The sequence below is a fragment of the Haliotis asinina genome, chromosome 7 (assembly GCF_037392515.1).
Source record: "Haliotis asinina isolate JCU_RB_2024 chromosome 7, JCU_Hal_asi_v2, whole genome shotgun sequence".
Taxonomy (NCBI): Eukaryota; Metazoa; Mollusca; class Gastropoda; order Lepetellida; family Haliotidae; genus Haliotis; species Haliotis asinina.
The window spans coordinates 59046354-59063638 of record NC_090286.1 but is presented as its reverse complement, the minus strand read 5'-3'; the positions used below and the strand labels follow the sequence as shown (position 1 = coordinate 59063638).

The following is a 17285-nucleotide window of genomic DNA, read 5'->3' as shown; positions in this document are numbered from 1 at the left end:
TCATGATCAGCGTTTATTCTTTAGTGCAAAACTATATGTGTGTAACTTTTACCTGTATTATAGAGATTCATGCACATTCAACTCCAATATAAACATGTTTTAACATGAACAATTGCTAAATAAAACAAATACATGATTTAAATGAACTGCTTGGGCATAAAATCCCATGTGATCCCCAATAACTAAGATCCATAACTACAATGTTATCATAGTCTATAGCTGTATGAGACTTTGGCCTTTATGGTAACATGATAACATTTGTCCCATCATAAAACAAACAATGATCATTCAGAACTCAGAACCAAATACAGTATTGGTGAAATCTCTGAAGTTGAATGCAGGAAAGAACAGCAAGATTTATGGATGTCAGTTTCTCTACAGCACGATGTTTGGGAGCGTACGCTCTCTCCTACATGATGTTGATGAAGGAGCAAGCATATACAAAAGCATTTGGTAGAATGCGCATTTTGGCACTTTTGGAGCCACTTATGAAGACATTTTCAACCTGAGCACATTTTGCTGCTACGGACATCAAGGGCAGATAATTCGAAAGGAGCTATCTCTGGATGACCCAATATATTGCGGAAACGGAGCCATATCGCGATAATCGTGTGGCGCGATACTGTACCGGTATGTACCGGTTCACCGGTAATATTGCACAGCATTATTAATCAATATGTAGTCGGGTGCGTCCTCTCCACACAGGGGTCAAATACTGATTAGATGTATTATAGAGGTTCCTGAATTAGACACACTGAATTTAAACCAAAGTCGTCACTTTCTGTATCGGAATCGGTGTCTGAATTACTTGTCAGCCCTAAATCGATCACGAATCTGTCAATTTCCTTTTCTATTACAATTTCCCGTTGCCAGTGGCCATCTTCAATTGTTTTGACATGTTTACGAAATTCGGACTATTCCTTAGCACCGATTGCAGACATTCTCTCATTTATCCTCTCTTAGCGAAGTTTTTGTGAACTGTAAGTGTTGTGTAGCAGCATAACTTTTAACACTAGCCCAGATCCACTCAACTGGGTTCAATTCTGCGTGTAAGGAGGAAGACGTAATATGTTATGTCTATGTTGCTTCAACATAGTGTCTACTCTATAGACAGGTGCCGATTTGTTGGATTTTGACAGAAACAACAGTTCGGCTTTGAACATTTCATCATCAAATGAAATATTATGCCTTTGTAACCAAGCTTCTATGTCATCTTTTCTTTTAGCCGTTGTTGGTCACTTGTCCACTTGCTTGCTGTGGTATGGCGCATTATCCACGACAATGACGGTGTGGGGTGGAATCTTTGGGATCAATCGTTCCTGCAGCCATTTGGAAAACATATCAAAATTCATCTAGTTATGATAATCTGCTGATTTGAGCTTTGAATCAAATACAAGTAAAGCATTTGGGGCAAATCCATTTTCAGACCCTGCATGAACCACAATAAGCCGAGGTCCGGTGCCGGACGGAGTATGAACCCCGTCTATTACAACCTCACCATCAAGTTGCGAACATTTTGGGACAATGTGATGTACGTGCAGCTATGTTTCATCGACAAAGATGATTGTACGATTTTTTTTGTACGATTTGTACGGTATTTTTTTATTGTACGCAAGTATTGCAAACGCTATACTTACGATTTGACAGCGGTTTTCGCCTCCAAAACCCAATGTTTCTTTGGAAAACTTTCCTTTGAATCCCAGTAGTGCAATTGGTTTCTTGACCTATCATATATATCATATCTAGAGTAGGCATTGCTTTTGTACACCATATAAACTTGTATGGGTGTACAAATTTATGGACGGCACACCGGTCAAAATCATCAAGTTTGTGCTTGAAAGGTTTGGGTTTGGTGGTACTAATAAAAGTAGGCCAACTCGTACCCCTTGGATAGACCAGTAGTAATGCTACTTTTTGAAATAGCGTCTGCTTTGGTTGCACATGTCTTTTCCATATCAATGGTATTATTGCAGGCTAACTCCCCTGCCTGGGAATGAACAATTTGCCCATGCTTCCCTAACTTGGATATTTGAATCTAAATTGACTTGTGTCGTGATGGTTTCTAGCTGAACTAAATCGCACTACGAGACTCGTATTGAACAGTAACGGTATTGATTTCACGCCACGGTCAGCATGTATTGCACGTGCTTAATCACCTGGAGTGTATTCGTCCAGATTAGTTGCCGTGCCTGCTTTTCACGGACGCGTTCACTGCGCGGACGCGGAATACACATGCAGACACCTTACCAAGTGTGGTGCAGTTCCAAATATTCATGAAGGAACGGGACCTTTAGATTGTTAATTTCCTGTTCATGGGTTAAAATGTGCTTTGCCATTAAGACATTATCTTACCTCACACATAAATGTCGCTTTCTGATTGGCTTAGCGTTCTTCTATCATTTTCAATGTACCCCACTTACAAGCGATGTACATTGCATTCGGTACTCCTTGGTCCTTCTTTATCTCGAATAACATTGAATCACTCAAGAAACGCTGAAATCGCCAATGTTGTGTGAATACAAATTGATGGAAGGTAGATAACTCTAAATTTGTCATTCTTGTCTCGTTTGCAAAATCTAGCGATGGCTACGAAATGATTTGCTTCGCATTCCTATTATTAAATTTTAATAAAACGTTCAAATGTAGTCAGGATGAATATTTAGAAAGGGATTTACATCCTAGCGTCTTTATTGAGACACTACCTGAGGGAAAGCAGCAAGCTGCAAGATTCGAATTGTTTGATTAACGCATGTCGGCTGACGTGTACGATCTGATACCCAAGCTTCAAACAGTCCACAAGGTGTTCAATAAGATTAAACGTTGTTCACTGGCCCCTTGGGGCCCATGGGTGTATGTATCCGCCATGTTTGTTTATGTTATTGCAGTTATTACAGATGTTGAAACTACCCCACAGTGTAGGTATATCTTACTATAAAATGGACAGCTTTTCAATAGGTGTCTCCCATTAAAATGCTTCTAACGCTTTACCCACACTATAATTTTGAATTACATAGTACCAAAACCTGTTCAATAGGCTCTCCTGGATCAAACTGTGTCGTCAAGCTTTTGTATAGAAGCTGAACGAAATTAATGTTTCTTGTTTGTATCCTGTACTATGTGACAAGGGATGGGTTTAGTATTTTTAGACACATTGTAGGATTCGTCCCAGCTGTGGTGTCTTTAAATATTGTCAATTTGGAAACACAACCGCCACACTTTAAGTGCCATTTTATGCCATTAATCTGTCATTTCTGTTTGTATCGTTATGGATTTTCCCATGCTTGAATTGCAAATCACCAAACCAACCATCTGATGCCGTCGATTCTTTGAAGTCGAAAACATATTGTTTTCAGTTTGAAGGTCACAGGTCTACGGACAGTGTATAACAAACAATAAATACAAACAGGGTGGTGATTCAAAAGCTGTACCAGCTTCTGCCTAAGAACATGAAGGTGCGGATTGAGAGTTTAAGCACAGTATCGGTTTCTGTGTCATGTCTTAAAACGTCATAATTATAAAATGTAAGGCATTCCAATCGAAGACGGCATTTACCACGCTTTGATATAGCTCTATCCCAAATTCCGTTCCACATTTCTCTTTTCTCACAATCTTTCCAAGTTTAAGAGTGGGTAGATTTAGGAACGGCATGAACCCCCCACCCCCGATCATAAGGTAAATTAACGGGGTTGTAAGTGTGAACCGGGATTCCAACCCACACACTCAGCACACAAAGTGTCACACTTTAACCTACTCAACCACCACCTCACAAAAATGTCAGACAACGTGTAGTCTAAAGCAGGTACGGTGGCTGAGTGGGTCAGATCGCGTCCGGGAGGTAGCATATCAACGGTGAACAAATTGTTTTTAAAACACACAAACTCCTCAAAAACACATGACTGAATTAATCTGTTGTGTACTTCAAATTGGCCTCCCACTCAGTGTTGAATGGACGGGCCGGGTGTTGTTCTGTCAACGTACAGCTTCGTGACATCATGCGAGACAGTCTACGAGATAACGTGGTAATTACCACGATCTACGAATAATGGTGATCCACAAATTTAGGTTACGCGTTGAGGAATGAAAAACATAATTTCATGCTATATGCAGAGGAAAAAGTGCAAACATGTAAGGGAAGTTAATGCAACATGTAAAGTAGTACAACATAGCGGGAAGTCAAAAAGTATTTGCAAAATGTGAAGGGAGTCGGTGCAATAATGTTAAGAGAGTCAGTGCAGGATGTTAAGGGAGTTAATGCAAGGTGTTAACAGAATCAGTGAAGGATGTTAAAAGAGTCGATACATGATGTTAAGGGAGTCAGTTCGACATGATAAAGGAGTTGATGCAAGGTGTTAATAGAGCTAGTGCAGAATGTTTGAGGGAGTTGGTACAGGGAGTTGGTACAGGGTGTTAATGGAATCAGAGCAAGACGTTAAAGATCATATATACTCTATGGGGTAGAAATACATAAATCACTTACTGATATCGTTATTAATGAAATCCCGTCATCAAAACTACTCATTTCCACATGTAAATACGTTAAATCGACTTTTTTGACAACAGTGCACAATTGTCTCCCGCGAACCAAATGTCAACCAATCAGAGGACGCGCCTCCGTGACGTAATGTGACCCTATGTGGGTTGCTGTAGTATTCAGACCGACGGACAGACACGCCTCACGTCTTAATATAAACTACAGATATACAATTTACATAAAAAGAAGGCGAGCCATCCAAAATGGGTTATGAGAGAAGAAGTAAAACGAAATCGATAATTACATGCAATAACAATGCGCTGCTTCTCACTAGGGGCACTAAAATACACAACATAATTAGATAAACATACATTGTAAGTAGAGTATTTGTTAAATCAGAGTTGTATACAGTGATCATAAAACCTAAAGATGTAAAATATAAGGGGAATACTCCATTTCGTATGTATACGCAAGATGTTACAAACGATAAATTAATTATCAAATAATATAAAAAATATGCATGGGTACTTAAACTGGTTTTGCAGGTCTTGGTACTTAATAAAATCAATTCAGGTGAAGAGAGAATAAAACCAACTTTCTGTACGTCACTAAAACCGGAGAAGTCAGTGCACACGAAAATACACTTGGTATACATGTCATGTCTGACATCTGCATATAGTGGGCAGTTTAACAGCGTGGTACATATTGAAAAGTCCTATCTTCCACAGGTGGTTGGTGTATCGTCCATTCTTAATCTTCAGGGGGGCTACTCTGCATCTAAACCTTGACAGAAAGTTTCTCTGAGACCTGTTGGTGACAGATGTTACATATCGTTCGGTCCCAGACTCAGTCTTGTTTCACAATTTCTATACCTACACATTGATGTAGATACAACAACTGTAATAACTGCAATATGTGCCACAACATCATGAAATAAAACACAGAATTACCCAGCCCATGTGCACACTGTATTGTTAGCAGCAAAACATGGTAGACCGAGGAAGACGTGCGTGGCTCTGTTCTGTGCTGCGTTTATGTAGGACATATTGTAGGTTCCCCATATAGCGGCGCTGAATGCAATGACTGACCATACCACTCAGTCGTGTAACTAGAAAAGTGTCCAAGTCCATGCCTCCTACAACCATGTACTTAGAAATGAGCAATCCTAGAGCTCTGCTAGCTGGCCTGGCCGCTGTTTTTGCAATTCGATTGTAGTCAAGGTGCTCCAAGGTAATTATAAAAGTCAGTGATCTCTAAAACATCTTCTCCGCAGGTAAAAGTAGTATGTGTCCGAGTTGTCGATACAGGCCTAAAATGATGATCTTGGATTTCCCCTTGTTGACAGTCATCGAGTTGGTTCCACACCAGCTGTTGAGACAGTCTATCAGTAAGTTGAAATAGCTTTCCGACTCAGCAAGTAAAACCAAGTCGCCAGCACTCCAACAGTCTTGTCGTTTATGACAACGCCGATTGATTAATCATTAATCGGGGTTAAAAGATCATTTATGTAGAGATTAAAAAAAAGGTGAAAGTAAACATCCTTGTTTCACCCCCATTGCACATCAAACCATGGAGTATGCCTAAAGTTTAATCTCACAGAGCATTCAGCAGTTCTGTAAAGAGAGGTAACGGTATACATGTACATTTCCGGTGATAGTTTATCTTGTTTATAGGTTTGTTTAAACCTGCAATCGTGACAACTGTTTAGAAAAATGAAAGCTTTTCGTTTTCACAATGTACTGCCATTTAATCTTGTCACCTGCTTTGTTTATTTTCCGAGATACACCTTGTTTTACACCTTGATACATTTTCTGTGAAAATGTGATTACACGATGCCATTTAGAAAGTGGTCAAATGCAACATATGTCATATTTGGGATTTCACTTTCTTAGTAAAGTACAAATTCTAGTACTTTTTTTCGGTTGAGTCCCATCCGGGATTCGAACCCGCACCCTCAGAGTCAGGCACCTAATCGCCAGCACACAAAGTCAGCCGCCTAGCCCGCTCAGCCACCGTGACTTCCACAAAAATGAAAGTCGGACAATTGGTAGTCTAATCTAAACTACTTGTTACTGCTGGTAAAATATGTTCATCATTGTCACTTCGACCACAACCTCGCTCCCGAGTGAGAAATCGTTATGTTACAAGTCGTGTCATGCACAATTCGTTCTGTCATTTACTAAAAAACAAAAACAATAGGAACTTCTATCTTTGAAGCGAGGTAGGTGTCAAACCATCCGATTTAATACGTACAGGCTCCCACACCGCTCGCTTCGCGCTCACAAACAACATATTTTGCACAAATCGTGGGGTCCGGTGGAAATTTGCGCTTGGTGACACCCTCAACTGACACCTGGGAGCAACGAAACGACTTATTAAAAATCCTTCCTCACATTCCCTCTGGCTCTGGCGACAGAGTTACATAACCTGTCTGTGGTTTCGTTGCCGGGCGAGTGTGAAACATTCGACTTTCTGGCAACATCTAATCACTCGGTATTAATTAACCACACTTTTTCAAAGAATGAATTTGGCGTTCCGCTTAAGACTAACCACGAGTCTTTCATATGTAATGGTTAAAAGAGTACACAAAGTGTGAGTTTATTCGTTTTTAAGGGAGTCTGTACAAGACGTAAATAGAGTCAGTGCAAGATGTTAACGGAGTTGTGCTAGGTGTTAATGAAATCAGTGCAAGATGTTAAGGGAATCTGTGCAAGATGTTAAGGGAATCTGTGCAAGATGTTAAGGGAATCTGTGCAAGATGTTAAGGGATTCCGTGCAGAATATTTAAGGCTGGTTCAGGATGTTTATGCAGTTAGTACAGTACGTTAAGGGAGTTACGGAATAGTTACTGGAACATGTTAGGAGAACTAGGACACGTTTGTTTGTGTTAAGTTGTGATTAGTTGTGTTTTGCCTTTTTAGGAAGGTGGATGAACTATCTAACCCTATTGTCAATGACAACGGTTCGAGCACAAGCAAGACAGGGTTTGCCGTCAAGCCGTTGTTTGTCTTCCCGACCATTGTGGGCAAATCATGGCGACAGCTCTGAAGCCAACAGTTTCTTTTGGTTTTCATCAAGTTATTTTCTTTTATGTGCTTTTTTCCAACGTTTGTTTGGTAATTGTTTCACACCGTCATTATACAGACAAGTTTACACTTTCTGCTCGTTCATTGTCTGTCCCACCCAAAACTCCATCCACTGGCCAACATCTAAGTAAATACACAACGCTGGATTTATTGTTCCACCGACTTATGACTCCGATGCCGTAAAATGATACCATCTGAGTACAAGTTCAATTGCGCTTCATAGAAAGAGCATGCTTGTAAGTACTTCAAAAGTTGAGAAATCTAGACAACTAATGGTGCAGCCTGATATACCGGACGTGAAAGGTAAAAGTTATCCCCCTTGGCTCACAGTCGAAATACTACGTAAGTAAGGCTTTTTGTCCTATTTTCGTAGCATGTTGCGACTATTTTCTCTTCCGGTTTAAATCAAGGGAAGGGATTAGACTGTCTGACAATTGTAAACCATAGAACTGACGAGTTGAACACGCTAATACTTGGTCTTTTGTGGCTGCTGTTTACAGACACATTTTTATGTGGCTTCCTACCTAAGGAGGATACAACTGTCTATACATAGTAACCATGGAATAATTGTATTGAGTGTGTGTGCGTATGTGTGTGTGTATCACATACACAGTGTCTGTGTGTACGGATATGTGTGTGGATCACAGTGTTGACATTCTCACATACAGGGTGTTATAGAAAGGGGCAGAAAGAGCTACATCAGTGAGACCGATGACCAATAGATGTATCCTCACTCTGTACCCTATGGAGCACGGCATCGTCACCAAATGGGACGACATGGAGAAGATCTGACATCACACCTTCTACAACGAGCTTCGTGTGGATCCAGAAGAGCATCCCGTCATTCTGACTGGCCCCAAGGCCAACCGTGAAAAGATGACCCAGATCATGTTCGAGACCTTCAACACTCCCGCTATGTCTCTGGCAGCCCAGGCTGTTTTGATTCTGACTTCATCTGGTCGTAAGACGGGTATTGTTCTGGATTCGGGAATCGGGGCGAGATCTAACGTATTACCTGTTAAAATTGCTCATCGAAAAAGGGAACGATGTCAACTTTGACGTCGCCAGGGACATTAAAGAGACGCTGTGCTACATGGCCTATGACTACGAACAAACTTGGTCACATTCAGAGGTTCTCTGAAAGAGGTAGAAGGAGTTCCTGGATATATTTTTAATTTTCGGACCTGTCAATTTGCTGCATAATTTCCTCAAAATCTGAGTCGCACTGCTAACAAACCATTGCAGCTGCAGTTGCTATCTCTTGAGACTGGCAAGCTCGGTTGTAACGACAGCTTAGCTGATTGGCTGCAGTGAGAATGCTGAGTCAGCAAGGAAAGTAATAAAATTCTTGTGCCGAGCCATAGATCCATCCAGGGTACGGTGGAAACTTAACTGAACGTATATCCTGGAGATATCGAGGACAATTTTAGAGGAGTTTTATCTATTATTCCTCATTATTATGATAGTGTACCCTTCATCTAAAGAACTTTCATTCCACCGCCACGTTGTATGTATTCATTGTTTGTTAGGGAATGTACATGGTACTGTGGCTTTCATACTGAATAAACTTCTGCAAAAGATCGAGAGTGGTAGTTTGTTTTGGGCCATGTCTGACAGACAAAACTATGTCTGATTCATAAAACCACATACTTTGATCCAAGCATGGGAAAAGCCATGACCCAGTCATGTAGTGGCATAAAATCAGAAATTCATTGATTCATTGTCACATTGTCACACTTGAAATGTCAATCGTTCAAACTGTGTAAACTTTCATTAAAGTGACTGCATGAATGTACCGGCACTGGAGGTTTATTCTTTCAAACTAAGGACATATTATTAAATACAAACCTCGGGTGCCAGACAGTTTATTGTATAGCAAGTACCTCTCCTGTCCGGCAGCTTAACTGTTGCAGATTCGCTACACCATGTCGGTTATTAAGACCACAGGGGAAGATGGGAACGCGCACGCGCATGCACAAAATATTCTTATTCAAAAGAAACACAGAGGCTTATATTGGTGATATTGTAAATAAGGTTTTATTCTGGAATGACACCAGAGTGAGAGTCTACATTGTATATAGTCTTCAGTTGAACCAAGACTGTGTTCACTGGCATGTGATGCGGTTACCAAGGACATGTCACCTGCTGTCAATAACGTGTATGTCCACCCCTAGAACCGACACCTATAGGTGGATTTTGTCGAAATATAACTCAGTTTTGTGTATCCGATCCAACAGGAAACTTATATACTGTAGACATGTTACAGTGTGGTCATACTATATGTGAAATTGTAATTGTATGTCATTGTGCCCGGCCTGTGTGCACTCTATCGATCATGTGCATTGTGCTCAGCCGGCGCAGACTTTATCGATCATGTGAGGATAGTGCACATTTAAACAATTGAGCCACCACCATATATTGAAAGAGTGTTTTAGACCTTATGTGAACAAACCCCCATTATGTGAAGGAAGACGGGTAGTGTCTGCTTTTTCAGAGTTTGTGAAAAAGGGGGTCTAGGCTCGACTTATTAATAATTATATGGCTTATATTGAGTGTGGCCCCAAACCACCATTACCGATACTACTGATACATATGTATAATAAAAACTTTATAATTACGCAGTATTATTATCGATTGTTCAAATACAGCCAACAGGGTTACGTCAGGCCTGCTACAGTGAAAAGGACATCTTGCTCTTTACTCTTTTTCAAACTAACCACACAATAGATCCATTTGTGTTAAAGACACAAAGAACATTATCGATGCCCTCTGAGAAGGACACCCTTTGAGAAAATATGGAAAAGCTCAAAGCATTATGGAGAACCAATGAAACCATTTCTGTCACCGTTTTAATGCAGTGTCTGTTTGGACTGTCCCTAACACTTTCTGTGAACAATGGATGGACCGGACTCATCGTACTCCTGCTTGCTGATCCACTTCTGCTGGGAGGTCAAACGAGGTGCAAGAATGGAGCCACCGATCCACACGGAGTATTTTCTCTCTGGAGGAGCGATGACATTGATCTTCGTTGATGGTGGAGCAACGTCTGCGATTTCCTTCTTTATTCTATCAGCCATACCTGAGAACATGGTGTTACCTCCGAAGAGAAGAGTGTTGGCATATAAGTCTTTACGGATATCAACATCACACTTCATGATGGAGTTGGATATTGTATCATGGATTCCGGCAGTGTCCATACCCACGAGGGATGGCTGGAAGAGGGCTTCTGGACAACGGAACCTCTCGTAACCAATGGTGATGACCTGACCGTCGGGAAGCTTGTAGCTGCTCTCCAGTAAAGAGGAAGAGGCAGCAGTTTGCATTTCCTGTTCATAATCAAGTGCTACATAGCACAGTTTCTCCTTGATATCTCTTACGATTTCTCGATCGGCTGTGGTGGTGAAAGAGTAGCCACGTTCAGTCAGGATCTTCGTCAGGTAATCAGTGAGATCACGGCCAGCAAGGTCCAGTTTGAGAATAGCATGGGGAAGGGCGTTACCTTCGTAGACAGGGACAGTGTGGGTGACACCATCATCAGAATACAAAACAATACCTGTTGTACGACCAGAGGCCAACAGAGACAGACCTGCTTGGTTGGCCACATACATAGCTGGAGAGTTGAAAGTCTCAAACATGATCTGGACCATCTTTTCACGGTTGGCCTTGGGGTTGAGGGGAGCCTCTGTCAGAAGAAGGGGGTGCGCCTCAGGAGCCACACACAGCTCGTAGTAGAAGGCGTGATGCCAGATGTTCTCCATGTCATCCCAGTTGGTGACTATACCGTGCTGAATAGGGTGATTAAGAGTGAGAATATCCTTTTTGGACTGAGCCTCACCACCAACGTAGATTTCCTTCAGCCCTGCAGTCTGAAATGAAAAATTGAGAGGGCCACAGGATTTGTTCTTTTTGACACGTATATATTTATTGTAAGCTTCCACCATTTGCATATTCACAATAAATTCCATTCTACCGTTATGTACATGCATCAAGTGTAAGATTAACCAGATAACACTACACTTCTATGCCACAGAGACGTAGGTTTCTGCAGGACGTGAAAACTTATTTTCACTCTTTCAGTATGAACACCACGATGGAGGATTGATGAGCCTTTACAGTTGCATGATATGTTCCATACACACTCGTGGCATTATGATAACGATGCAAACCAATATACCTTTTTCATGATTTGAAGTAAGATCCATCATGTCAGTGTGAGTTCATCCCTTTAATACACAAAACACAATTCCTTATCCATAATGATTGATACATGACTGGAATGACGCATTGATATCCCTGCATATGTCACATGCAAGGGATGATCCAAACAGTTATAGAGGTATTGCGTTATTGGATTTACTGAACACAATTTTTACCGCTAGAACAGGTAATTGCATAAATATTGGATTGGATATCCACTTTTGAGCTTTTATCAGAGTGCCAATCGGGACATCGATAAGAATACTCGACTACTGTCCTACCCGCAGAAGAAAGTGGGGACTTCTCTAATCTCAGACTAATCTCAGACTAATCTCAGACTAATCTCAGACTTTAAGAAAGCATTTCATTCCGTTAGGGGATCCAAACTGTCCTACTACAGACGGGTATGTATGGTAAACTCCAACGTCTTATGTACACCAGTGTGAGAGAATGTGTTAATGCCAGTAAACTGCGGTTGCAGTTTGTTCTCTTTACTTTACTTTTTTAATATTTAAGAACTTGTTGAATCATTGGAGAGGTGTATTTATTCACAAAAATATCAGAGATCTTTCATTAATGTCACTTGTAGATGGTGTTGTGTTCTTTTCTGGTGTCCTCTTAATATATAGGATGTATACTATAACCGATTCACCATTTCATCTGTTTGATGCAAAAAGTTATATCAATCATTTCTTATGTACTGTTCTGAAATATGGAGCATTAACATCAACACGAATATCCTGTCCAATGTTCTACATGTTTTGTAATGTGTTGGCTACTAGTACTGAACTGCGAACAAGATTATTTTATCTGCATGTAGACTTTTTCCATTGTTATTAATGTCAGCTGTCTGGCTATTTCATTCTAGCTAAGACTGTTGACACAGCTAATTTCACGATATTCAAGAAGTAGTAATGGAATGCTTAAAACAATAGATGATACTGGAGATAGTACTTGGTCTTCCGCCGTTAGAACTATTCTTTTTAATCATGGTTTTGGTTACGCTCAGATCGTAAGCAATACACAATATTTCAGTTGGAGTATTCAAGCAGGGACACGCAGACATTTATCAACAATATAGGAATAGTGAAATAACGTCACCAACTTGTGTCAACTTCAGTTCAGAATATAAGTACTGCATTAATACAGACGTTTATCTTTCTGAGACTAAACAATCACAACTTAAGCGAACACGTAATTTAGATGTAATGCTCACAACTTCACATTTACAGGTTGCGCATAAATTCACTGAAATAATTTTACACATGCACTTTTGACCTCGGGGCTACATACATAAAAATACAAATCTGTCTTTTTGTCTGATAGATGACAAAACCATATAGAAATATATCGTATCGAAAACTGTGTAACTGATTATCTTGTTAGTGTTATAGTTATAGTTCAAGATGACACTAGCAATATTAAGAGTAATACCTGATGACGGGGACGACCAACGACGGAGGGGACAACAGCTCTTGGGGCATCATCACCGGCGAACCCGGCCTTTACAGTGTCGCCACCGTTGTCGAGAACTATCGCAGCAACATCGTCATCACACATATTGATAGGTTAGTGTAGGAGCAAGTATCGTTCCTTGGTGCCCGCCGGCTGGGGACTGAATGACTCTGCATACTCCACAGCTGTATTTATGAGCGCCGATGAAAGCTCTTCTCGCTGACCAACAACAGATTCCTTATATGGTCATATCACCCTATATGTTTTGAGTTTGTGGAACGTGACAATAGCTGTGCAAGTTTTCGGGGATGGGGCAAGGGTGGGGAAATAAGGAAGAAGAGGAGGCTCCTCTCAGTGATATGATGGTTCGATACAGGAGGGGTGTTGCGGTGCAGGGTTCCAAAGTTAGGAAGACAGAATCAACGATTTTTCAAAGATTTGTGTATTCTGCATTGTATATCACGTATCAGCCAAAAGACCGTTATCAGAGACATATGTTAGATTTTTATTATTCTACAAACAGTAATCATTTTCCAATAATTGTACTGAAAGTTCATTTCAAAGAAAGGGTCAAGGGGTCAAAATTACACATAAATCAGCAAACCAGAGTTCATAAAGAAATACATGAAGAGGCATATAATGAGACAGAAGTCAGGGAACATATAAGTTACAGCGAGTGTGGCCACCTGTGACATCGATACCCGCCAACACATGCCTGCTTATGAACGTCAGCAGGAATTCTGTTCATGGGAGATGATAGAGCTGATGTTAAAAGATGTTCAATAGGCTTCGTGTTTGGAGTACGCACTGACTAGGTATTACCCGACAATTTTTGAGATGTCGTGCTGCTAAAAATTGCTCTACTTGGATGCTATCGAATAATGCCACAAAAGGCTCACACTTCAACTTTGCAGTGGCCGTTTATTTCAAAGGTCAGTATGCATCGTCATCTCGTAATCAGCCTTCATCAGCGTTGGTAGAAAGTTTGATTTGAAACATATTATTTTCCTGATAACATTGACCAAGTACTTGTTTTGCAGTATGTTGTTGGTACTGGGGTTTGGGTCCCACATTATAATGTTGGTGTCACCGTCGAGGACAAAACTACATTTTATGGTAACCAGCTGTTACTGTTGTTTTCCTTTCCTTACTCTCCCACAGTAAACAAACTTCCACATTTCCACCGTGATTCAGCCGTTTCAAATAAACAGTGGGACTGGGTTACTGACTTTGCATAGAACGACATTATAAAATAAGAATCTGTGAAAAAAGCATAAACATATAAACACTTATAACGAAATTTTCCTTCAAGCAATAAAGAAGTGTTATTTTTCCCAACAGTGGCTATAATGTGTTCCCTGTATTTAACGCGCTTCGTAATATCTACGCTCGGGACAGTATATGAAGACCAACTTTTAGCAAAAACATCTCTTACCCCTTACGTTTGTATCATTTTAGTCTATTCTAAAGTTATATACAGTTTACACGTGTAGTTTACATTTTGAAACGGATCCAGTTTGCAAGCGAGATGTCTAACAGTTTAACACGGATTTTATGTTGCCCGTTCGTAAACATCAATGATTTGCAGTGATCGAATGCCGACATTTTACATTTTTCACCGGTTTGGAGATTGATTCATTGAAAAAATCGAGATTCGTTATTCTTAACTTAAGTGTAACGTTTCGAATGCTGCAATAGCATCTGGTGATAGAATAATATTTTTCTTGCGCCGTATGGCTGGATTCTATATGAAACGCATAAATCAGATTGGTCGAGCTACAAATTTCAGCATGAGGAAACAGCAGTTAAAATCATATCACTAACATTTTAAATAGTGTGATATAAACTCCCCACAGAAATATCCAACGTGTTGGAAAATGTGTCAACACTTTGTAACGCTGCCAAGTTGTAATCGGCACGACACAAAAGGTTTGGGTCAGATGTCCAGTGACATACATATGGTGGACAGTCTTTCACCAAACAGCGAGGCAGGTGTCTCCAGACTGCCGTAAGACGCCATCACTTCGTAACTGTCACTAAAGTTAAAACGTGGATACAACAGCTTGGGATAATTTGATGGCCTAGACACACTTGTCAATGCTAATGGTGTTGTAAGTCTTCCTCTTTGCGAACTTTTCCAGTGAACGGAAGTTTGACATCTGGGTTTAATTATTTCTGTGGTGAAAAAAACGTCCTCTATGAATTGAGAGAAACTGTACAAACTGTGGTTTTCTGTTACTTTGCAGCAGAAAGGGTGAACATGTTCACTAGCTGACACACAAACACACACACACACACACACACACACACACACATGCGCGCGCGCACACTCACATATTTGCTGTGTTAATGGAAGATGTCACATGGAAGTACATGTATCAGACATGTTTCGTTGTGAAAGTATGGTGGTGTGGGCTGGAATCTCTCACAACAACATTGTGAAACTGATCCTGTGATCCCGAGACCTCACAATATCCCCGGTATGTCCAACGTCAGCTCCATATCGTCACACGACAAAGACACGCCTCACACAACTCTGAAGCCATGCACAATTTTGGATTTAGTGTTATTATAGTATAATAGTGTAATATAGTGTTATTCCAAACACGGGAGACAATGGGCGATATTTTCGTCATCAGAATCCACCAGCATGAAGATGCTAACTATTTTCAATCAGAGTGGTCCTTCAGATCCATGTTTTATGTGTAACATTTCGTGGCAATAACGAGTTGACAAAGCACATGTCGGTGATGATAGTAGGAGGTGTGTCATTGTTTACATATCGCCATGTAACGACGATTTTCGGGTCTCGAAACTGTTTAAATATCGTTTTCCAACACTGAAAGTAACGATGGCCGTTGTTCTGGTGACGAACACTTCGCCATAGTATCGATGAAAATGCTACGAAAAACATATAACCATCTGTCCTCGGTTTTTTCTATGTATGGCGCGTCCCTCTGCAGTGAAGGTCGCCATTCTGCAGTGGTTGCCTGTGTCAGCGTTAGCGCAGGCGCAACAGACCCAGAGAACCAGGCAGTAAAACAAATAGATGAAAAACAAAAAAGGCAGTGTTTCGGTCATATTACGTATCACTGGAATCATGCGGGCATTGAGTTATCGTTTTTGTGTAGAGTAGTTCTTGTGTCCATGCGCCAATATGAAGTCCTTCGACAGGGGCACGAGTCGCTGTTCGGCTTGTCACGGAATAACAAGAATGGGTCACGAATGTTACAAAAACATGTAGCAGCTCTGGAAAAGATCATTGGTGGCGCTAGTTTCAGAACTTGGTCTTCAGAAACATGTACCTGTTCACAGAATCGAATATCTTTTTCGAAATCCACAGAGGCGACATAGAATCATCTAAGTTAACGTTAACGTAACCATGTTTGAAGACAAGCAGTAAGTTTGAAAAAGTGCACCATTGTTGCAGTTCGGGGCCTACAATCTGCTTGTTGGTCACGTGCTTTGCAACTATTTTTTCTACTTTTTGGGTATTGAGTTTTAAGGCTAATATATATCCTAATTTTGTGTATCTTAAAACTCCAGCGTATGTTAACATGACATAATAGAAGATACAAAATTAACCTATTCCTCTCAGTGGAACCATATTAATATTTGAAGATTCCTGCATTTGCAGGATATGTAAGGACGCATAGTGATAAATCCCTTACGGTTTTGAGACATAAGTGGGCGTGTCATTAATGGGATTTTCATAACCTCAAGCTTATATAACGGCGATGACACTTGATCCCCAAAACTTCGTTAATGGGCGTAAGTGAGTCCCATTATCACACGGAAATAGTTTAATATATCACTCATATATAGGATAACGTGTTACTGACTACTGCTACTTGCTACTGCGAACTGTTATGAGGCACCCAAAAACAAACTGAGCCTGTAATTCACCGATTTAACATGTTCCAGTAAACCACCTTGCCAGACTGGGAGAACAGCGGCCAGTGAACAAACTTCACATTTTCCTTGTCCAATGGTGTTCAACCAATGGAAGCCAATGACAAGACCACAGACCTGACCTCATTCAGATTTGGCTTCATGGCATATGTGATCCTGTCTTG

General features: G+C 40.6%; 2 protein-coding genes and 1 pseudogene across 2 annotated transcripts in view; 1 reads left to right on the top strand and 2 right to left on the bottom strand.

The window, feature by feature from the left end:
* Positions 1–17285, top strand: part of LOC137291278 (actin, cytoplasmic-like) — a 162525-nt gene that overhangs the window by 126044 nt on the left and 19196 nt on the right. The gene's annotated exons all lie outside the window — the stretch shown is intronic.
* LOC137291277 (uncharacterized) overlaps positions 1–17285 on the bottom strand; it is a 41247-nt pseudogene that overhangs the window by 8223 nt on the left and 15739 nt on the right.
* On the bottom strand, positions 10434–11330 carry LOC137291283 (actin, cytoplasmic-like). Its single transcript, XM_067822582.1, has one exon. The coding sequence runs from the start codon at positions 11313–11315 to the stop codon at positions 10434–10436; it is 882 nt and encodes a 293-aa protein (XP_067678683.1). The 5' UTR covers positions 11316–11330.